This window comes from Manduca sexta, chromosome 15 (assembly GCF_014839805.1).
Source record: "Manduca sexta isolate Smith_Timp_Sample1 chromosome 15, JHU_Msex_v1.0, whole genome shotgun sequence".
Classification (NCBI taxonomy): Eukaryota; Metazoa; Arthropoda; class Insecta; order Lepidoptera; family Sphingidae; genus Manduca; species Manduca sexta.
The window spans coordinates 2,066,871-2,091,308 of record NC_051129.1 but is presented as its reverse complement, the minus strand read 5'-3'; the positions used below and the strand labels follow the sequence as shown (position 1 = coordinate 2,091,308).

At 35.6% G+C, this 24,438-nt stretch overlaps 1 protein-coding gene across 1 annotated transcript in view; it reads left to right on the top strand.

Annotated features, from left to right (window-relative positions):
• The first annotated feature begins 236 nt into the window (after positions 1–236).
• The window catches only part of LOC115450356 (GTP-binding protein REM 1), a 139,917-nt gene continuing 115,715 nt past the window's right edge, over positions 237–24,438 (top strand). The window contains exon 1 of the mRNA XM_037438892.1: positions 237–1,072. Coding sequence (XP_037294789.1) covers positions 646–1,072 — 427 coding nt within the window. The 5' untranslated portion in view covers positions 237–645. The remainder of the gene's footprint in view (positions 1,073–24,438) is intronic.

Genomic DNA, 24,438 nt, shown 5'->3' with positions numbered 1-24,438 from the left:
ATCCACGAACACGTAAAACCGCGTAAAGATCAAATAGCAAAACTTTCAAAACGTCAACATTTCACCGTGATGTATTCACGAAAGTTTACGTAAGTCGAGTTCGGGGCAGTTTTCTTATAATACCAATTTTCAGCCCCCACCATTCAATACGAAACCGCAGCGTCCGCCGCACCTGAGAAATAAACTTTTCTCTTAAGATAAATTAAGAAAATTGCTTGCTTTAAATAACCTAATCTTAATAGCGTCTAGTCTTTCCACTTTAATAAATTATGATTCGAATTTCGTTATACACGAACTTCATAAAATAACTCTTAGAGACTACATAGGAGAATATTTAGTAATTGAAAGCCTACGAAGTTTAACAAAAGTTGAGACATCGTTAATAATTGAAAAGGGATCGCCCTGGGTAATTCACAACACAAGTAAAAAATAGCGCTAAAAATATTTAATCCAAATGGTTTTTCTCCATCCTTCGCGTCGACCTCGTCTTTCAGTTCATTCACAAAGGTCTACACAAATTAGTGACATTTAAAAAAGCACTAATCTTATAATCCGCTATGCAACAAGTCGGCGGGCGGGCGGCGCGGCGGCGCGGCGGGCGGGCGGGGCGAGCTTCAGCCATGGAACTTCAGTATCGCCGCGACCATGGCCACTGACGGACGGACGAAGCGATCGCAGTCGATATGCGCGCCCGCCTCCGCGAGTATGGAAGCACTCGCCGCGCCGATGGAGACGACGCCGGCCCCGCGGCGGCGACCGGCCGCCAGGTCGCAGTCGGCGAGGATTACCGGTGGGCGGTCGGTGCGGCACCGGCGGCAGCAGCAGCAGCAACAGCAGCTGGACCGTGAGACCAGGGCCCGGTACAGTTCAGAGCCGCGGCTGGCCGAGACGGAGACGCCACCGCAGGTGCGCCGTCAGGCGTCCGCGCGTCGCCGCCCGCCCGCCGGCCAGCACGCCCAGCCGCGCCGCTCCAACGCGTTCCTCGACGTGCCGCGCACAACGCACCAGCCCGAAGAGGAGCCTGACGAGGACTCCTACAGGCTGCGCACCTTCAACATCACACAGAAAGGAGGTCAGTGCTAGCCACGTTCGTTCACCTCTACAGATCTATATTTACTCAACAGAAACTTAGTGTTCTTTTTTTAATTCGATTTCGGAACGAAAAAGTTGGCAGCCGGCCTGGTCAATATCACTGCGGAGATGTGGAGTGTTTTCACCCTTCGGCGTGCGGTACGATGCGGAAGATCCGCGGAGTTTCTGCAAAACCGGGTTAAAATGACGATCGTTAAAATTATTTTTGTGTCATCGTGAATCATGTGAAGCGTTTACGAGGCCACCGTAAATCAAGATGCAACGTTTGGGTTTACTTTTGAGGTAAAAATAAACGCCGCGGAGACGCGCGAGCTCTCACAACAAATGTAACGAAAAATCTTTAAATCGGAAAAACATGTGCAAATCCTAAAAAATCTCCACCGCGGCATACAAATGCCAAAAACAATTTGGTAACGCAAGAATTCTTTGTGTTCGGAGAGGGATCCAGAGAGACCGATACAAATATTCTGATAAACAGTCGAACTTTCCAATGGCTTTATTTATGCAGAATGGCGTGTTCTGGTAAATAATGGAGCATCGCATCTGTTTCACATAATACACGGTGAATGCTCCACGTCTATATTGTGCTGTTCTTTATTAACTCGGCCGACGTCTCTTGAATTGTTTCTTGTAGCTATTCTGAAAGTTATTATATCACATTTTATGTCCAGTCAATTTATGTTCTACTGACGTAAATTTTATTTGGAACGTACAAGTTGCTATCAAAGAACTTTGTCCGTCATAGTTTGTTATTGTTCGGCTCGGATTTTTATAGTACAGTTTTGTGATGAGTTCCAAACTCTCAAGACCAATCAAGGTTTAATACAGAAAGTTTTAATTTTTACTAGAGCCAACACGAAGCTTGCTTTGTACAATCTCGAATTTTGTTTCAACATCGAAATTGGATAAACTTTATGAAAACAAAGTATTCGGTACATCCCTAATTGGCTAAGACTTGAGATAAACTAATTAAATTACATTTCGACACTACTTTACAGTAGAAAATAAGAAAGTTGACAAAATTGCAAGTGTTATAGTTTTATTCATTAGTTTAGAAATTCGGTTGAAGAATATAAAAGGTAAAAACTATTGGAGGACTTAAATGCTCGGTTATGATAATTAAAACATGCTTTTTTAATTTGTTTTAAGAAAACGTCGACAATTTATTACAAAAGAAATTCACAGCGAACACTTTAGAAATGTAAATTCGCATAGAATTTTTGGATGAGCAGCAAACATACATCTGCGAGCAAGATGTTTTAGTTAAAAAAATCATCTCAGTAGTTTGTATTTTTGATATAAATATAGAGATACACATGTATAATGTTCCAGTCTTGGAAACATTTCAAAAGAGAGACAAAGGTTTTTTAGGAAACGTATAGTTACTTTCTAAGTGTTATGATATGCCACACATCTGCTCTGGTAGTGTATTTGTATTGCTGTAAGCCATCATTATACAGTTTTAAGTTTAGTAAATAATAATAATAATAATATCAGCCCTGTATTATATACTTGCCCACTGCTGAGCACGGGCCTCCTCTACTACAGAGAGGGATTAGGCCTTAGTCCACCACGCTGGCCTAGTGCGGATTGGTAGACTTCACACACCTTCGAAATTCCTTTAGAGAACTTCTCAGATGTGCAGGTTTCCTCACGATGTTTTCCTTCACCGTTAAAGCGAACGATAAATTCACAAAGATAACACACATGATTTTAGAAAAGTCACAGGTGTGTGCCCTTGGGTTTTGAACCTGCGGACATTCGTCTTCGCAGTCCGTTCCACACCCAACTAGGCTATCGTCGCATTTTTAGTTATATTGAAATTTTTGTTAAATCTCAGCTTGGAATCTGAAATTGTGTAGTAAATGCCCTCGCCTCCTATTAAATAGTACCTTACTGGCGATATGTGGGTAGATAACACCTCTGCCTACCCCTGAAAAGGGAACACAGGCGTGATGCTATGTAAATGCATTTAAGCGATAACTCAAAAATCAATGTCAAATGGATAACTCATATCGATCCAATTTACCGAAGCTTCAAAAACGAATTCACTTTCAAGTCACGTTCATACATTGAATTTTAGAAGTTAATTACAAGAGGACAAGGTTGGAATAACTAACCAGTAGGTATTAGCAGTTTTCTACTTATTAGATCTTAGGGACCTTAATGATAAGACAGTTTGAGTAGATGAGAAATGTGTTAAAAAATTTAAGCCGAAATACCTAAAATGATTTGTTGATAAACTGGAATAAAAACAACATTTCTTTTGGTTTTGTTATCTGAAAATGTTTTGTATAAGCTCTACTTTTAAATAAAGACAACAATCTTCAATCAGAAATCAATTGACATGATTTAAATAGTGTTTCTAAAGTTGATTGTGTATTTATCTATGATTCTAATTCGACATCAAGAGCCGTTTATTTAGTTTTATATAGTTTTCATTTACATACCATTCGCTGTTCTATAGGAATAAATAATATATAGCTTAATAAGGTAACGTATAGATAGACCAAAATAACACAATCCTATATAGGTAATATTGCAAAACAACAATTTGTGGCTCAGATTTTTTGATACGTGCTCAGTAAAGTGACAAGTGCACCTGATGGTAAAATGAAATGGGGTCCAATAGAATGTCGAATGACGAAAGATGATTACCCCTCAACAGTCAACACAATTATGTCGGCCTATTGGGACCGTATATACACAGTATGATTCCAGAACGCGACACACTAACAACTTGTGTACGGTGGTCGCTATCTGGGCAGATATAATATATCCTACCACCATTAAATTTATTTAATTACACATTAATTATAACTGATTTATTTACTAATGAATTAATGATTGCCCATACTTTCATTAAATCGAAACTATCAGACAACAAGTGATTTTCATTAATTTAATTTAAGAAACAAAAGTCCAATACTTTACACGCTAGTCAGGTTCTTAAAATTCTTATTCCTAAATACGCAAATAACCTCAATACAAAACAAAACTACACAAGGGTACGAGTTAAGAACGTTCTGGATTAAAGTTTCTACATATTCTTCGCAAATTACGTAGTGTAGAACTCAAATGGAAGGGATAGAGTGACCCTTTAAGCGCTGGATATTACCCCGTCGGGTCATTCGATATTGTGGGAACATTGTTGGTGTTAGATGAAAAAAGTTTGAGAAGTGAGAAGGGTAAGATGTCTTCAAAATGATTAATAGACTGTCTTATAGTTTTGTGGAAAGAATATACGAAGCGAAGAGTTTGTACATATCACGAATGATCATGTTTTTATTGTGGCGTTATATTTGTCTCATGAACTTTTAATGAACACTTCATGCTATGATATTCGACTAATAAACTTTACGGATTGGGAAAATCTAAAATCACTCCGAAATTAACAAAAGGAAAGTCTTACATCAGTTTTTAAAGTAATATATATTGTAATGTGAATCAAATGCAATGCAATCAAAAATATATTGTAATTATCTATCCATGAATCACATGCCTAAAACTACATAAAATATTTTGTTACTACATTAAATATTCTATATACACATAACATAAAATTTTACAGATAATGAAACAATTAAGATCTATTAAAATCCTTCAGAATTTAATAAACCGACTTGCCAGAGGCTGTGTCGCGAAACTTGGATGTTCGTCACTAGAAATAATTAAAGACAAATAACTTCCAATCAAAACCCAAAGGGAAACTCATCGGGAATATTTCAATTTAATTTGTCGTGGGATTGTCAAAGTTCACCCTCGAATTATGCGGGCTGCCAATATGGCTTGATCAATTTGGACTGACGCACAGTCGGCCGATTATTCAATGTTTAGAGTAGGCTTAACTTAACGGTAACTTCGCGGGGCTTGTAAACGTCTATCAATTAAGGTTTAGCGACCATTATTAAAGAGTTCTGTAATTTATAATTGTCTATTTTGTTCTATCATGTCCGTGTATTAACAATGATTTCATGTGTTGTTATATTATTTTTAATATCACGCATCATATTTACGGAATATATGCTAATATGCGTATTACGTACAAATCAAGATATTGAAAAATTATGAAGTACATTGTTTTGCTATTACCGGTATATTTAGTAGCCATGGCCGCAAAATTCCCCAATGTCCGCTCTATATAATCTTAGAACCATTGACGTATATTCTATAGACACGTCCATATAAACTATTTGTTCAAAATCTGAACTAAAATGGCAACCAAAGCGTCACTCTTATAACCTATTTATTCACTTGAACAACAACAAATTTTACTTATTTGAGTAATATTTTTTATTCAAACCCAGGTTTACACTTAGACTCGAGTTTTTATATCATGAGCGCCACTCCGTACATAATCACAAGCTGATAATATTGAGCATACTAAAGTCAGTTTAAATGGATTGCAGTTCAAAGCTCAAGTTCAACACAGTGAGTGTTCGGAACGCCAAATATAGTTAGTAAATATATATCGATGTTTAGAACTCTTTGGTCACTAGGATGTCATTCCTATACATGACGTTAGCGATAATAATAACCCTATCCCAAATAAATAACCCTGTCTCATAATAAGCAGCCTACATAAAATGTCTATTCAACTCACATATTAAACACATTTTTTTCCTATCTGCATATTCGAATCCATGACTATCTGATCTTCAATCTTCTTAGATAAAAAGGAGACAAAACCATAACAAAATAAGCAGCGAAACTCTTAACAATTCATTTTATATTATAAAAAACTATACCCGTTTTACTAACAAGGGCTGTTAGTTATGGCCTAATTGTTATTGAAACGATTTTTTTCGCCAAACAATGTTAAATATTTAGACATAACATTTTTTTTCCTAATGAAAACTAATGAATCAGTTTATAAATGCGTTTCTTGACCGATTTGTTGGTTATTTAAGGTTAAAATTAAACTAACTCTCGACCTCGACTGGAAATGAAAGTCATGAAGGAATTACTCGTGCCGAAATTATAGTTCTAATAATGATTTCTTATGTTTACGCGAATGTTAGACTTTGAAATAAAACTATTTTGCGAATTTTATTGCGGTTTTTTAAATTATAATTTTCTTCTTCCTATTTTCTTTTTTCCCGACATTTCGAAGACTTTGCAGTCTTCATGGTCACGGGGCGGACTGAGGTGTTGGTCCTCTGAAAAGTCAGTTGCAATATCTACCTACAATTTACAATTATACAAGTCACTGTAAACTTCAATACACTGAGCTTATTCTGCGTTGATCGGACCGTCAACAGCATTTTTTTATGACCTACACATCAGTCCTCGTGACCACAAAAACTGCAGCCTCCGAAACGTCGGGAGAAAATTATCATATAAAGAAAACCGCAATAAAATCTGTGTAATAGTTTTATTTTCATTATAATCTGAAATAAGTGAGGTTATATTTAGCGCATAGCCGATACTCGCTGCAAAATGTTTTGTAATTGTACCTTACTTTCGTATTTTTTTTATCCTTTTAATGCTTTAGGTTATTTTCATTGTAGTTGTATTTGTACCTTACTTTCATGACTGTTTTTTAACCTCTTAGGTAATACTTTAGGTTATTTTCATTGTGGTATAAAATTAATATGTAACGATGTAAAATCGAAAGTATTACATTTATAATGATGCCTCTGTTAATTAATTACACACCATGTAATAAATCTATCGAATCTTTAACCTAATTTAACTCATAGAAAAAAAATATTTTATCTAGCGTGACGTTATTGAGGTAAAAAAACCGTGACGTAAAACATCTGCCTACCTCCCATTTCAAAGTTACGTGTGAGCTCATGTAGTAACAAATAACCTTGGTTGAGGATCCAGCTTTGTTATCCTAAGATCAGACCTACGTCAGCATTAGCCTTTTGAAATCCTTAAGATTTTTATTGGGTTAAAACAAAGAATTTTTATTTCACGTACTTTTTGATATATCGCTGGCTTATAACGTCTTTGTTTATTATTACTTGTGTTGAAAAAAATAGGTTTAAAATTGTACGTATACATAACATCATCCCCGAAGGGGTATGCAGAGGCGCAACTAGGGCACCCCCTTTTCGCCAAGTATGTTCCGTCCCATGATGTGATAGGGGGCGAGCCTATCGCCATATCGGGCACAAATTCCAGACTCCGGGCTGATACTGAGCAGAAAAACCCAAATATCACTTCGCCCGACCCGGGATTCGAATCCAGGACCTCAGAGCGCCATTGTACCGGACATGCAATACAACTACGCCACCGAGGCAGTCAAAAAATTGTTGTTTCGGAAAAAAAATTAATAGAAAATAGATACGTTTATGTATCCTTCTGGATTATTGGAAATTTTTACTTAAAAGACATGTGATATAAATTTTTCAATTTGTGCAAAAAATAGAACATAATATAACATTTTAATGTAAGCCAGCAGTGTCTCCTAACAAGAAAATAAGGAAAAACGATTTTGTACTAGTAAAGTAATATAACTTATTTAAAAATATGGATAAATCTTTTACGCATTACATTATTTATATTTTACTTTACACGTCTTTTACATAATATAATATGAAGGGATTTAATCTATATTTTATTTCCATTGTCCTATTTATAATTCCATTATCCTAAATCGCCCCTTTATTAATATTGAGGAATCTTATGTAAACTTAAAACAAGACATCAGTTTGTTTACATATGCAATTAAGTATACATGTATACTTGATTCATAGTCAATATTCATAACACTTTCATACGTCCTTGTGGCACCTAGAAAAATATATAACACAGTGCCAAAACAGAACAAAGACCTAATTAGATAGAAATATTTTTCAAATAATCGGGTCATTTTTCTACTTCTATACGTTTGAATAATGTGGAATTTACAAAGGCCTGTTTTCTTTGAACACTTTATGTAATTTCTCAAGAAACACGCTCGGATCGGAAAAAGGATGTTTATTTGGTTATCAAAGTATTTTCACCTTAATTGGCTAGCATGTCCAAGAGGACATTTCTTCTCATTATTATAGTTTTTATTCTATTTTTAAACGATTTAATCCGCAAGCCAGTTACAATAATATAAACAAAGGCTTACTAATAAGCTTGTATACGACTGCCATAGTTGTACAATGATTTAAATACACTTGATATAGCAATTTTTAATTAAAATAAACGCATACGACACTTATTACTAAGACAGAAAACATCTACCCACCTATCAAAATAATTATATTACACCACCGTATGTATTCCATCCCATGATGGGATAGGGGGTGAACCTATCGCCATATTCGGTAGAAATTCCAGGCTCCGGGCTGATATTGAGATCAAAAATCCAATATTACTTTGACCAACCCGGGGATAGAACCCGAGACCTCAGCTCTGAAATACCGTAATATACACATTATATTGTATAATTGTAAAATGAAGGTAGATATTGTAACTTGAACTTACAGATGACCAACACTTCAATCCGCCCCGTGACCATGAAAACTGCAGTCTTCGAAACGTCGGGAGAAAATAATAATATAAATAGCCGCAATAAAATCCGTAACTAGTTTTATTTCAACATTATATTGTGTAACGTAAATTTTGTAATTCTTTAGTAGTCTAAATGTTCTGACAAGTGTTAGGTTATAACACATTATACTGACGTAATATAAGTTCACTGAGGCAAAGATAATACCAACATTTGAAGCATTGTTTAGGTGAAATACCGCTTTATTCTGTAAACTGCCATGTACCGACATTTTGCTTCTAAATTATGTATTAACTAAGTTTCAAGAGATACGCTGTGGGCCATTTTGCCTCTAACAGGGATGGGTCTTGCAGAAAACCGTTGTACTGTTAGATATTTAGAAGTCAATTTATTTCCCACTTAATCGCCTACAATTTTCATAACAGAAACTGATTATAGGCATCTTTCTCATCAGCGATTCAGCAGTTTTTGGAAGAAAATCGCATTAAATTTCTGTGTCATATAAAGTTAGGTATGGCCCTCTTCAACGTATAAAAAATAAACTTACGACAAAAATATGATAGTAAATAAAACTGCCAAGCGCACAGCATAAACTGTTATACTGATTAAGCTCTTATAATGGGATAAAATCACGACCTGGAGCTCGCAATTCGTTCCATTCTCTCCATCTTAATCTACGAAGTGCTTAAATAATTACTAGAAAGTCTACATAAAGCCTTTAACAACACGTAAGCGTTTCTTGTAAACCCAATGCGTTCGGATAAATAATTCCATGGAACCCAAAAGGGTCCAAGCATGGCGAAATTAAAATCCAACATTAACATGAATCAGCACAAAATGTTTTCGGAGTAAAAGAATTTTCTCTTTTTCACTGCAATCCTATATGACAAGTTAAAATTTTAATAAAATCGCTGAGTTATCGTAAGTTTTTGTGCCTTTTACGGATATTTTGGATGGTAAATTAACTTTGCGTGTAGTATAAAAAGGACTATTATTTGTATTTTACTACGTAATGACGAGACAAACAAGGCAAAAGCAACTTGAACGCATTATTTTTCAGGACATTTGCTACCGTCATCTCAAAACATTAAAGTATAAAAATATCTCAACTCTTAATAAAATATGGTAAAATTTTTACGGAAATATTAACACACACGTTTCTACATAACTTGGTATTTCAAGAGCTTCGTTTAAATTTTAGAATATAAATAAAGTCTATTTTAATTTCTGACTTATCCGAAGTTAAACATCGCCTATTCCTTACCAATATCATGTCAAAATTTATTCTTACTGGACCATTTTCACTGTTAATCAGAAGTTAAGAGGATCGTGTATTGAAATCGGTTGATAGACTTTCCACATACGTGTGCCCTCACGCCTTATATTGTATTGGGTTCAGTTGAAAATCAGCACTTCAGTTGACGCTGTAGCATCAAGCTGATCGGGATCCATTTTGGTTTCGGTTTGTTTCTTTTAATTTTTTGATTTCTCTTGTATTAATGTAGTTTTAATTTCGTTCTTATTTCATTGTTTATTTTGTTTTTTATATTTCTTTCTTTATTTCTGTTGGGGTAAGCAGAGGCGTAGAAATTCAAACTTGAGATCTCAGCGCGGTATTCGTAAAGCACACAACACCAAAGCATAAAGACTTTTCAAAATTGATAATCATTGTTCATTAACAGAATTCAATTTGAACACTCCAAGAAACTGCAATTAATTTTAATCCAAATTTCTCATCTACAATAAACCCTAACTGGTTCATTTATCTCGTTTAATCCGCGTAGTTAATTACCAAAACTGCTGCTCCAATGGTCATTTGTTTCTAACTTTAATATGAAATTATGCTGGAAGTAGCTAACTGCATTGCAAGGTTAACTAAATTTGGATTAATCTTTATGCAAGTTACTTATGCAAGTAAGTTTCAAGGTTTTGTGACTGGTGGAAATGACTTTAGTTTTATAATGTTGGTAACTTAATAACCTTTAGGAACAGACTCATTAAGTCTAGTTGACTGTAAAAAGATAGAGAGTTAGAAGGAAACACCCTATTCTAAAATTACGATACTTAGCAAAAATAAATAAATTCTTTGCGTACAAATATTGAAACTGACATTGTTAGTGGTTTTAGTCAAAAGCGAATATTTCAATAAGGGTTAATTACCAGTTTTGAGATAAGCTATTCATGTGATGAAGTTCAATACAGTTTTTATACAATCGTGGCAAAGGGAACTCACTGCACCTGATGGTAAGTAAAGATCCAATACAATGTCGACTGACGAGAGAAGACCCTTCGGCAGTCGACACAATTATAATTGTATGGATAAATAATATTAGTCGTTTGAGGTCTTTCTCTTAGTAAAGGTCAGGTCAAAAGTACCCGGAACCGGCGGGAATGCAAGAAAAGATTAAGGAAGGTCGAGGAAGCGCGTGAAGTATGTCAGAATCTTGCAAGTGGTTATCCATAGTCTCTGCCTACCCATATGAGATAGAGGCGTGATACTATGAACGTATGTTCATGTCTTCATTCAGCCAGGCTATAATTGTCCTTAAGACCCTCACTTGTAATCGTTTTAACAAATACCATGACCATAGAGTTGTAATCTCGCATTCTACCAGTCCCTTATTCAGCGAAACGAATTATTAATTTAAACATTTTTTCATATAAATTATAACTTATTCTATTAAGCCAAGTACGACCAAAATTTATTATCAAGGAAAACCTTTTTGGCTCGAGTGTGGGTAAAATTAAATGCTGATTCACTTTTGGAAAATGTCGAGTGAAATGAATAACGATATGAGGTTCTTTGATGAAACAACGCTAAGGAAGCATTTATATACATCTTTTAATATTTTGTTTATTCATGATTTATTTTAATGGAAGCTTTTACTCGCGCTCTTTGCGTGATAATGTACCATTTATCAGAAAAATACAGCCTAAATGAGTATTTGACATGGATTCTCACTGCTAATAAAGCTGTCAAAATCGGTTTAGAAGTTTCGACATTTTTGAACTCCAAATAGTTGGGTAAAAAATCTCTGATTCCGGAATAACTCTTATAGGACTTATCAGACGACAGGGATCGTATATTACCGCCTTTTCTTATCCCACTATCCCTTAGTCTATACATATTATAAAACAAAGACCCCAAAAGCTGTCTTTCTGTGTGTGATCGATTTTCTCAAAATCTACTGAATGGATTTTTGTAAGGTCTTTACTTAAAGATAGTACAATTCTTGTGGATGGTTTACGTTAATAGTACATTACGGTTTTATGTAAATTGACTGAAATATAACGATTACTGTTGAAGACGTCGCGTGGTTGTAAAAAATCTCGTGGGTCAGGATTTACGCGAGAAAAGCTTTGTGATACACTGATTTCCACGCAGGCGAAACCGCAGGCACAGCTAGTATAGGATAAAAATATGCCTACCACTATTCATAAAGATATCGCTACATGTTTCAGAAAAGAGATCACGGATATTCGCTAAAATTAATGAGCATTAATATCGCTTCCCTTACGTAATAGCGTGAAGATAGATGTAATTAAATACCGACAACGAAATCACATTTTTGGTAGGCGTGCTTTTGATAAGCAATCAGGTTTGACGTCATTATTATGTACACAAACGTACATCATGTTTGTGCGTTGAACGTTGTCGGGTTATGCTTTGACGCGTATGCCAGAAGGTGGGCATTCCAGGACTGTCTAGCATGCATCTAGATATAAATTATAAATTACAGTTCGATAATTAAACATGCCAACGGGAAAGTTACCTTTTACCAATGGTCGACCAGCTTCCTGTTTTATACCTTATGTCGACGAACGAGTACAGAAGCCTTAAGGAGAGTCAGAAAGATTAAGGAAGGAAGTTAATGTTTGGATCACCGGGAATCTCACTCGCAATTAGATACGGTACATATTTGTAAGGCTCCTGTCTTACCATTTAATCAGCCATAAAAGTCCCTTCAAAAATTAAAAACTACAAATTTTGAATTACAAAACTATTTTTTCTTTATCTAAAATAAAGTAAACCATTAGATTTATTTTAGTGGAGAAAAACAATTGTTGATAAGGACACAAAAGTTTAAAGTTTTATTTGTTCAGCTTCGTTTGTGACTGTATATTCCATTGTACTACACTGATTGAGCCGGCTTATTGATCCTGTCAACAATTAATATGTCTACAGCGTTTTCTACCACTTTAAACTCTCTTTCTTGACAAGGAAATGAATCAAATTTTCTTCTCTTTTCTTTAAACTCGAAAAAAATTCAAACTCCTTTCTTGATAGTTAAGAATAATAATAATATTACGCTGAAATAAATCTAGTTTTCGGAATTTATAGCGATTTTTAATTGGTATTTGGAGCTAGTTGTCTCGTAGTTGCTTGACATGTTGCAGGTCTTAGGCAAAGTATTTCTTCTCAGATTCCACATTCGTGTAAACACGAGAAATCATTATTAAAATATTACGCCAAGTAAACAAGGCATAGTAGTTACAGCCATAAATTAAATTAGTGTTTCATCTCCCGTCTAACTCAGCTGGGATGAAATAATTAAGCTGTTAACATCGGCTTATAAGGATAATCCTTCTAATGTGGTTGGCGTTTTCCTATCAAAATGGATCGATAGTGTCAAATTATAATTAGATTGGTCTTTGCTAGCTCTTATAGTATTTCTTTGTGGCTTTGCCGTCTTTATCCTCGAAAGAAAAGTCAAGATGCAACCAGAAGCACCCACTTTTCACCACGTGCGTTTCGTCTCATGATGTGATAGGCGACGAATCAGTCGCCATATTGGGTACAAATTTCAGATCATAGGCATTATTAGCCTATGATCTGAAATTTGTATCCAGTATTAGCTGATCAGAACCTAATATTAGTCTGCCCGACCAGGTATCCTCAGCATTTTTTTTTTTGGAAAACCCACATGAAATTCTGCGATACTTGGGACATGTGATTGAAGGCCCAGATAATCTAGAATATATGTATAGGTTTTTTGATATAATTGTCTATCTTATTAGGATCTAAAGGTCTAAGGCCCTATATTATATGGTCCTCATAACAAGTTGAACTCCGATTTGTGTCGTGATAGCCATATTACTGGACATTAGAATATCTGTCCCAAGATGACGAGCGCTGTGAAGCCTGCAGTTCCACCTAATACTTTTATGTATTATAGTGTTATTAATTTTTGGTCATTTAGAATCATGCGAGAAGGTTGATAGTTTCATTATTTATTTGCAGCGGCGCCCTGTGGGGGTGGCGCACGAGGCGACCGCCCAAAGCCCCGCTCTTGCAATGGGTACAAAGAAATAACATTACTTCTTCAGGAATCTGGAAACAAAATGCATAGATTTGCCTCCCCAAACCTCGCATTAACCAAGGCCGTTGTTCATTTACATAAACAGAAAACGTGTATACGTACAATGTATATAGTAGTATGTACTGCTATTCCTTCTATAAAGATTACATCGATGTTTATTTTACTCTTCCGAAGGTTCGAGTAAAAGGAGCACTATTGTTAATTGTTTACTTTAAAATCGATTTAAACTATTGTTTGGATAGGTCAGTGTGGATTTCAATTGCCATTCGTAATTGAAGTTGTGTGTCTTTTAGTACAATGGAAGCGTATTTGTTGTGCTCTGTCCGATTCTGGGTATGATTAGGTCGGGAATATCACGGGAATGGGAATTTGAAAAACTCGCCAGAGTTGCAGTTTGCTCTGTATCAGCCCGGAGTCTGAAATTTGTACCCAACATGATAGACTCACCCTCTATCAAATCATAGGACGGAACACTCTTGGCGAAAAGTGGGTGCCCTGATTGCGCCTCTGCATACCCTTCGGGGATAATTGCGTGATGTCTATATGTGTTTTTTGTCCAGAATTGAAAGTACCAATGACGATACACTCACTGATTCGAAACTCTAGCAGGAGACCTTAGCCTGGCTTTTTTCCTGATAACCCATGGAGCGTAATGTTTTTCTTTGAGTCTTTCAAAGCACGAGGGCCAGAGTGTTGCCTTTTTCGTGACATATCTCGGGCAACTTGGCGTATGTAGGTTTTTTCAACGAACAAGGCACCAATTCATATTTACTCTACCAGATAATCCAACCCAGAATTCTACGGTTCGCAGCTCAAATACGCTGTCACTGCACTAATAAAGCGAAATAGTTTAATTTCATAGTTAATCACATAATCTTCCACTAATTAGTTGCAATATGATAACATAAATCATGACGCACAATTATTAGTAATTGTAACGTGTGAAACTTTGATCGACTTCAAATCAAATTGGGTCATTAATTTAAATTTAATTTACTTAAATTCCTAAAGAAGTATTTTTATAGATACCGAGAATGTAATTGGAATCAAGTGATCAGAGGGATATTTTTGATGAATATTTGCAGTTTATGCAATACTAGCTTTTACAAACCACTTGTTTGGATTAGTTATTTTTTACTCTAGATTATGTAAGCAAACCGATAGATGGATTACACGTCATTAAAGTTTTAATGACGTCATCAATGCAAGTGACCTTAACACTATCTTGATCCATTAACGTTATCGACAACGCACCGCATGATTCATTACAGTTTATATCGCCAGTAGATTGGTTGTATTAGAATAATCCCCGCTGGATTGGCTCTATAAGTCTCTCCGGGTTCCATGTGCGGGGCTATCAACCCAATCTACATGCGTTTGATTACATTTAACTGTACGTTATTGTTTATTTTTGCTTGCTAACTTAGTTAAGTTTATTTTAATTGTAAAAGCGAATGTTGGAGACTTTTACATACTTACAGACATAGTATCACGCTTCTATCCCATAGGAGTAGGCAGAGACTATCGATTGCCACTTTGCACGATTCTGGCATACTTGTCGTGCTTCCTCGGAGACTTTTGTATGCAGAAAATAATGAATAAATTTGTATGAAACTCAGCACGCACATATTCTGGATTATTTTTCGAATACGTTGAACTTTGTTAGAAATGCATACACAGCTAGAATAATGTGGGTGAGAGTTGCAAGCATAATCAAATAGAGTCACTTATCGGCTACTTTTGATGAAAAAATTCAGAGAATTTTTAATGCCGCTAATGGACTTTTAAGAGACGAGAAAATACAATAAGTTTCCAATACATTAGGTACCATTGAAACAGAACTATGCAGACTGAAAAGATCGCCTGCCAGACTTCAAGACACTGGGAGCTCATTTTGCGTAAATGGGACCGACAATAGCTAAATTTAAAAAAAACATAATTCTATAATTGTAAAGTGAAGGTAATTTAAATGACGTTTCGGATGACTAACACCTTAGTTCGTCCCGAGACCACGAAGGCGTATCTTCGAAACGTCGGGAGAAAATTGTAATATAAAACCGCGATAGAATCAGCAAAATAGTTCATTGTCTAAAATTCGCGTAAACATAAAAAGTCATTTTACATTAGGTAGCATTTCACCAGCATATGTGAGGCTAGACCTGTTTGATAATCCAGTTTTTACGACTCAGCCATTATCGTATTTGCGAAATTGGATGTCAAACTTCAGCAAAATCACACTACGATTTCGAGGGACGATTTTTCTAGATTTTCAAATGTCTGAACGATATTAAAGCTATTTGAAGAATTTTATAAAGTTTTTATGTCCAAGTAGAGCGTATTTTCTTCTCTGACTTTAGATGCGTAGAATTTTTATAGGATCACTTTGTTGATCCGTCCCACAGGACCCTTTTCAGAAACGGCTCAAACTATTAGACTGAGACTAATACAAAGTACTGAAGAGTAGATACTTAGTAGAAGTATATAAAATTTTAGACTTATCTATACATATTATATAACAAAGTCCACTTTTCTGTCTGTCTGTATGTTATCGATTTTCTCAAATACTACTAAACGGATTTTTATGAAATTTGATATGGAGATAGTTTAGTACCCTGGGAAGGTTACAGGCCACTTTCTATCCCGGGAAAGTATATAGCAGGACTTTTGTCCCGGAAAACTCCTTTCAGTTGGGCGAAACCGCGAGCAAATTAAATATATTTTAAATGTAATGGTACATTAAATTTTAACTGATAAACAAGAAGTGTCAATTAACAGGCTGATATAAAAATCTGTCCTTGCCGTAATTATTTCTAATTATTAGGTTCGGTCGTCTATAAATACGTTAAATTACCGATAAAGATAACATGATTAATCATTTTATAATTAGCGTCTGTTGGCGGGTGACAGCTTGTGGAGGGATTTTACGGCCACTTATAAATTAATGTACTCTATTCTACCAATTTTAAAGCCTATTTTTCAATCAGATAAAATTTATTATTGGGATAATATACAATACCAAAAAATTAAGAACTTGACTTCTTAATGATCTCTTATGTTTATGCAAATGTTAGACATTTAAATTAAACTATTTTACGGATTTTATCGCCGTTTTAATATTTTACTTTTCTCCCGACGTTTCAAAGACTTTGCAGCCTTCATGGTCACGGGGGGGACTGAGGTATTGTTCATCCGCAAAGTCAGAGTTACAATATCTACCTACATTTTACAATTACACAACTTTTTTATTTTTTTTAGCTGTTGGTGGTCTGATCTACGCAGAATGAGCTCACAGTGTCAACTTGACTTCTTTATTCACACACACACACATTCACGCCTATCATCCACGACGGAGTATGCAGAGGTGCAACCAATACTTTTCGCTGGGTATATTTCGTCCCATAATGTAGGAGGTGAGCCTATCGCCATATCGGGAACAAATTCCAGACCTCTACTCAGTACTAGTCCTGGAGTTTAAAATTTGTGTCCGATATGGCGATGCCATATCGGACACAAATTTTAAACTCCAGGACTCCAGTCTATCGAGACTTGCCTACATCACATCACGGGACGGAACACACATGGTGAAAAAGGGTGCGTGCGTGCGTGCCTGTCTGCGTGCGTGTGTGCGTGTGTGGGTGTGTTTGTATAACTTTTTTCAGATGCTTGACAAATCGCACCTAAATGAATAAACTTAAATAACATCGGGACTATGTTGATGCGTTATTTTCAGGTGTAATTCTTTCAAATCCGATCTTCGAAGTTGAAACTAGTTTTACGCGTGATAACATTTACTTTCTTGTAAATGTGATAACTTATATTGGATTTCTTTTGAAAGTACCCGTTAACTGGACATCGGCAAGTTTGTATTCTTAGCTCTACATGTATTGGGTTTTTTAGGTACTAAATATAATACTTTAAAGCAATAGATAGGGGGAGAAATATAAAGAGAAGTTAGGATTTTTGTGTATAACCTTCACCTGGATTACCGCTGTATAATTGCGTTAATCTTTATTATTATCGATATAATAATAATAGCAGCCCTGTATTATATACTATCCCACTTCTGGGGATGGGCCTCCTCTACTATTCAGAGCGGTTGGCCTTAGTGCACTACACTGGCCTAGTGCGGATTGGCAGACTTCACACACCTCAAAATTCCTATAGAGAACTTCTCAGGTATGCAGGTTTCCTCACGATGTTTTCCTTCACCGTTAAAGCAAGCGATAATCCACAAATAATACACACATGATTTTAGAAAAGTCAGAGGTGTGTGCCTTTAGAATTGGAATGTGCGGACATTCGTCTCGGCAGTCCGTTCTACAACAAAATAGGCTATGGCCCCTTTAAATTTAAATTATTGATATATATATATATATATTTAAAAAAAACTTTTTAGAAAAATCGTTAAGAACGTTATTGGCTGGACAAAAAAATCTAATATAAAAACAACAATGACATCTAATTAATTACTCTTTATATATTTCTTATAAAGAGTATAATATTCTAAATCTCACCATCTATTTTCATTTCAATAACCCAAACATGTTTAATCAAGTTGAAAATCTGTTCGTAATGAATACAGTGAATGCCGTCGTTTTTAAAAATGGCGTGTCTAATGGCGGCAATTTAAATTCTTTCTTACTGGAATATTATTTAGGAGCACCGCTGCTATCGACACAGGCGGATGCCTGCCAACCTAATTTCCCTTGGAGTGTCTCCGTTTGGAATAAATTTAGTATATCTGAGGATTTTTGTTTTACATAGCTTTGAGGGTGGCGAAATTTTAGTTAACAGTTCGTTTGAACGGATATTTTACAACCAACTGCAAAGTTGTACTGAATAGTTTATGAAAGTTAGCATATTTTTGGGTCTACGTTTTTTTATACAATAAAATGTCCAAAAAACGCGTCACTAACAAGCCGTCAACAATTTTAGCAGCAACCAAAACTTTAAATTACATAATTTGTATTTAGTAATAGTATTGCATATTATGACAGTCTCATTATACCCAATACTATCGTTAACTACAATATCTACCAACTGTTATATAGTGCTTGATGACAACATTAAACAATCACCCCCTTATTCATAGACGTTATTTATCTAAGCTTTATCTTTGCTGTGATAACAACTCTGTTTGTAATTGCCGTTGTGATTTGCTAATATTGAGGTACAACTTGAATCTAGTTGGCTGTCAGTTAAACAAACCTGAGAAACAGACTTGTTAGCACAGCAATGCTCCGTCATTAGATAAATAACGTCTATGAATAAGGGGGTCAGTATATACGTACAAAGTGTACCAAAGATCGTACAAACCTAATAGGATAAATATTAAGTACCTTATTATATAGCTTCTCCCTCTCTTAAAAATTTTCCCGACACGGTCCACGATTTTATAACTTGTATTCAAATGTAAGTTCTTTTTAAAAAATGATTGGCGTGCAATAAACTTTGAATTTGAATTTGACCTTACTCTAAAATTCAGAGAATACGTTCCTAATAAAACAATGATGCGATATCTATTTTTTAATCTTAATTGTATTTTTAATTTTTTATTTCGCAGTTAAAATTAATAATCATGGATATTTCGGCCTTTAAAATTTAATATGACGAAATTTTAAAGGCAGAAATATCCATGATTATTAATTATTTTTACGTTTTTCTTTCAACTGCGAGAACTAATCACTAACTAGACGTGAATTTAAATTCTTTACTTGCCAATACTGTTTAGTTACCCAGATTAAAGCCGAAACAAAATGTATGAAAATGGACCTTGAGGTATCGCCTTAAGCTTGATGTTTTAACACTCTTACTAAGGAGAAAAATGTTTGTGTGAATTAGGACAATGGTAGATTCGGATCAAGGTTTTAGGCCGTGACGTCAGTGTTACATTAGCGAGAAATACAATAAAACGAGGTTTATTTATTATTTAAGTACACACACGTTAAGAGTATCTGGTTTGTTATTTATTTTTACAACATCAAATGCATCAAGACGAAGAATTGAATTATAGTAAATTTACTTTCGTTTAATGGTGACCGCTCATGCAGAGACAACACCACTGGTCTTAGAATGGCATAAAAACGTCACTCCGTGTCATTTTATTTTGATTGGTCGAGAGACTAACACGTGACTGACGCATTGATCTTTCGACCAATCACAAACATCCAATTTAAAAGACAGCGACTTACGAGTCGCATTTTTTGTCTCATTCTAAGGGCGAAATCGAAAGGCATATGTTCGAACGTAGATTTTTATACCATCGTCTTTGTATACATCAGTCAATCAATTTGTCTCGCTTCTCTGACACCAAACTTCTCAACTATAAAGCAAAACACTGACTAACTAATATATTCTTGACTCTTACACAACGTTTAAAGGCGATGTATCTAAGTATGATGTAAAAAAGATGTTAATATTGATGAAGCCCGCCCTTCCGAAGCCAAAAGGACATTACTCTATCGAAGTAATAAGCTCTTATTATTCAGAATATAAAGAAGATTATTTTCTCGAACAAGAATAGTCTGATACAGCTTCGTACATTTGCCTTATTTTTATACAAATCGTAATCGTCGGTATCTCGTGAAGGAGTGTACTAAAGTTCTTTTTTAGTGAATTATATTTGATTGTCAATCTTATACACTATAATATACTTTTCTTTTCTTTGCTTGTCATGACGTGCACAAATAATTGATTTGAATAATATGAAAAATATATAATAATAATAATGTTAAGAGGTTGTAAACGCATAAACTTTTGTATGCATTTCTAAATTTAGTACGATTTTATATCAGAGAATTGAATATTGGGGGCTTTATTACGGGTAAATAACTTCAATGTCACCAGGAAGAGGTTTTGAGCAAAGGTCAATTTTTAATATCTAAGGGTCCGTTCACATGTACCACGACACACCACATCGTAGCGACAAAACGTGTTCTAGCAGTGGTTGCATTATGATCGTGATGTGATCCAAATCTACAATATAATTTCTATGAAAAAGGAATAGTTCCATTCATTGCTGGTGATAAAATATATTTTATATCCGCCCAGATAGCGACCACCGTAGACAAGGTATTAAACGCGCTATAGTGGTCCACGTAAGAGTGTCACATTCTGGGATCAGCCTGTGTACCCGGTTCCAACAGGCCGGCATAATTGTATCGACTGTCGAGGGTTAATCATCTCTCGTCAGTCGATATTTTATTGGAAGGGTCCAATATCTCCACTTACTATTAGGTGTAGTAGGGTCATTTTGCAGTAAAAAAAAAAAAAAAAATAACACGGAGCATATTTTGTCTCCGAATTCAACCGTGTAGGCGATATTGGCCACAACGCCACCGATCGACCACGTTTTGTCGCTGCGATGTTTTGTGGTTGTGGTACGTGTGAATGGACGGTAATAGTACAAGTTTCGATTCGACATATCGATTTTTAGATGTTTCTAAATAATTATGTCTTTTTACCCAAGGTTCGTGCAATGGTTGGAAGCGAGTAAAGTAATTACTTCTGATATCTAGAACGGGCTGCTAAATTCCTTTTGATTTTTTCCATATTAAAAGCTCGGCGGATTTAAACTTGTAAAAGGACGGGCAATCTCTCATCCTCGGTAACTAGGTATTTTTATCTTGGTGTTAGATCGGGGGCCGAAGCCAAGACTCCTTTCTAAAGTGGTTTACGTTAATGAAAAACGAAAAATGTGTGGGAATAACATAGCCTAACGATAAACCCGTTGATAGGTTAGGTTAGGTTAGGTTAGAAAGGTAGAAAGTTTAAAAAAAGGCGTCGTGGCGCCGTCGCCCTACAAATAACTATTTGTTATAATAGTTTGTATTAATTATAAAATCTTAGTATCATAGTTAAATTTTATGTTTTACAATGCTCAAATATAAGTTACCTGCCAATTATTATGTAAATTAGATAAAAAGCAAATATAGATAATACTTACTCATTCATTAGTGGAAGGATATATTTTATATCCGTCCGGATAGCGACCAACGTACACAGTGTGTTAAAACCCGCCATAGTAGCTCACGTAAGTGTGTCACCTTCCGTGACCAACCTGTTTATATCCGGTTCCAACAGGCCGTCAAAATTGTATCAACTGTCGAGGGTTAATCATCTCTCGTCAGTCGACTTTCCATACGACCAAACTCACCTTACCATCAGGTCCGGTAGGGTCACTTTGGCATGCACGTATAAAAACAAATCTCAAACTAATACTATTAAATCCGAGTAAGATTCAAGCATCTATAGTACTATTAATTCGCCGTAGTTGTAGGTCGTGAGCCTGCCACTTACAAGCTATTGTGGCCGTTAATCTTCTTAGCGGAGTGCACTAAGAGGGTAGAAGGTAAAAACGTCTTTATATTTGTAATTTATCAAGTTGGAGATTGAGGTTTGATTTTGCAATCATGAGATAAAGATTATTCGAGATTAAAGTACAATATGAACGATAAAAAAATATTTTATCATAAAATTATAACACCATTAATAACCAAAAAATAATTTAACATTACCTATATACCGGGTGTAATTGCCACTATTATCTTGTAACATATTACAATTTATCGGCTCGTTCGCTACGCACAACGTCTTCACTCTGCACCACTCAACAACACAATGTTCTATCTACCCGCGGTTTTGTGTTGTGTATAGTTCGAAACGACAGACGGAAATAATTATAAATATATCCATACACTACACCAGGTAGCAATTTTGAAGTTGGTGACTAATTAAAATTCGTAAAGCTAGATAATGAACAAATATGCGAAAGAAATGTTTATATAGGTAATTTTAAATTATTTTTTGGTTTTTAGTGTTTTTTAAAGGCGGTATTATTGGAGAGTGTGATTTATATTTATTGTTGAATGCTCCACTGTTCATTTCAAAGTCTGTGGTCCACAAGAGATCAATTCTGTATCTTAAGGCAATTGTTTGGTTAGGACAATCCGAAAATATTCTATTTTTTTTACTTCGGTATTATAATAAGCCACACTGTCCCCGAGTAACGAATAAATATTTTATTATGACTTATTTATTTTGTAAAAAGGCCTTTAGACAAAGGACTTGAGGCTGTAGCTTCGTATTGATTTTTTTAGAAGTGTTGTTGACCTTAAAAACAATCTCATGAACTTAAAAATAAGGTAGCTGTAGTGAAATGAATAATAATTACTGTAAATTTACGCGATTTAACCGTGAAATAGTTTACCATGGATATTCAGTTCAAGACAAAAGTGAATTCCTGGACAGGCTTATTCAATAATATGATACTGGTGGTAGGTCTCCCATATGTGAGATTCCGCCTGGGTAGGTACCACCACAATGTTTATTTCTGCCGCATAGCAGCTGCGTGTAGTCAATGTTATGTTCCCGTTTGGAGGACACTGTAGCCAGTGTAACTACTGGCCATAATAAGACTTACCATCTCATGTCTCAGGCGAGCGCAGTGGAATACCGAACAATACTTTGTAATTCAAGGTGTTGGATGGTGTTTCTATTGTTAATGGACGATCGTATCGCTTACCATCAGGCGAATGGCAAGCTCGTCTTGTCATTACCACCCATGAGTTAAAGTATATAGTATAACAATAGATAACTACTGCTATACTGACGTAACATCTATTTCGAATCAATTCGTGAACGCGCTTCGAGTACAAGCTTCCCTTTCGATCTTAAAATAGTTGTTATAATTTTCTGTAACATAGGCCGATGTATTTTCATCTCTCAAAATAACTGTACTAAATTACGGCTATGATGTGTAATTTTGTGTAGGTAATATTTAGGAGTTGCTTTTAGTGTTATATCTACTTCATCAGCTCTGTTGGGTTCTCCGCAATATGATGAAGACTTTTACCTTTAGAGTATTTTATATCCGCCCGGATAGCAACCATTGTACACAATGTGTTAAAACCCGCCATAATGCCCCACGTAAGTGCATCGCGTTCCGGGATCAGCCTGTGTACTAGTGTTGCCCAAATTCAGTCTTGGTCTTGCAGTCTTGGTCTTGTTCTTGCGTTTTTGCAAGACCAAGACCAAGAACAAGACCGCGTATTTTTAGCAAGACCAAGACCAAGACTGACCGTGCAAGACTTGAGCAAGAACAAGACATAGCCTGCAAGACTCTTGCGTCTTGCAGCTAGGACTTAGCGCTATTTCACTGAGTAGTTAGGTGTAACAGTTCGGTGTATAGGTAGGTACGCTTAGGAATTCTATGAGACGCAAAAACTGTATCAAAGAATATGAAAAACTGGACCTATGCGCATTACGACTAATACCATAAACATAGCGAATAAAAAATATCTATTAAAATCAAACTGAGTGCATGCATAGCTATGTTTTAACCATCGGCACTTTGATAATGCGGCATCAAAGGTTTTGTACTTACTTCTCAAAGAAATTTGCCGCTTTTCGGAAGTACATGGTTATGATACACGCGCCGGCGGCTTCTTTTGAAATCTAAAACAATCGTTGCCGCCACGCCGAAATCATAACATTTGACACTATTTGATTGCCGCCATAGGGCGTAGGTATACTCATGCAAAATAATTTCGAATTTTAAGAGTACCTACAGGT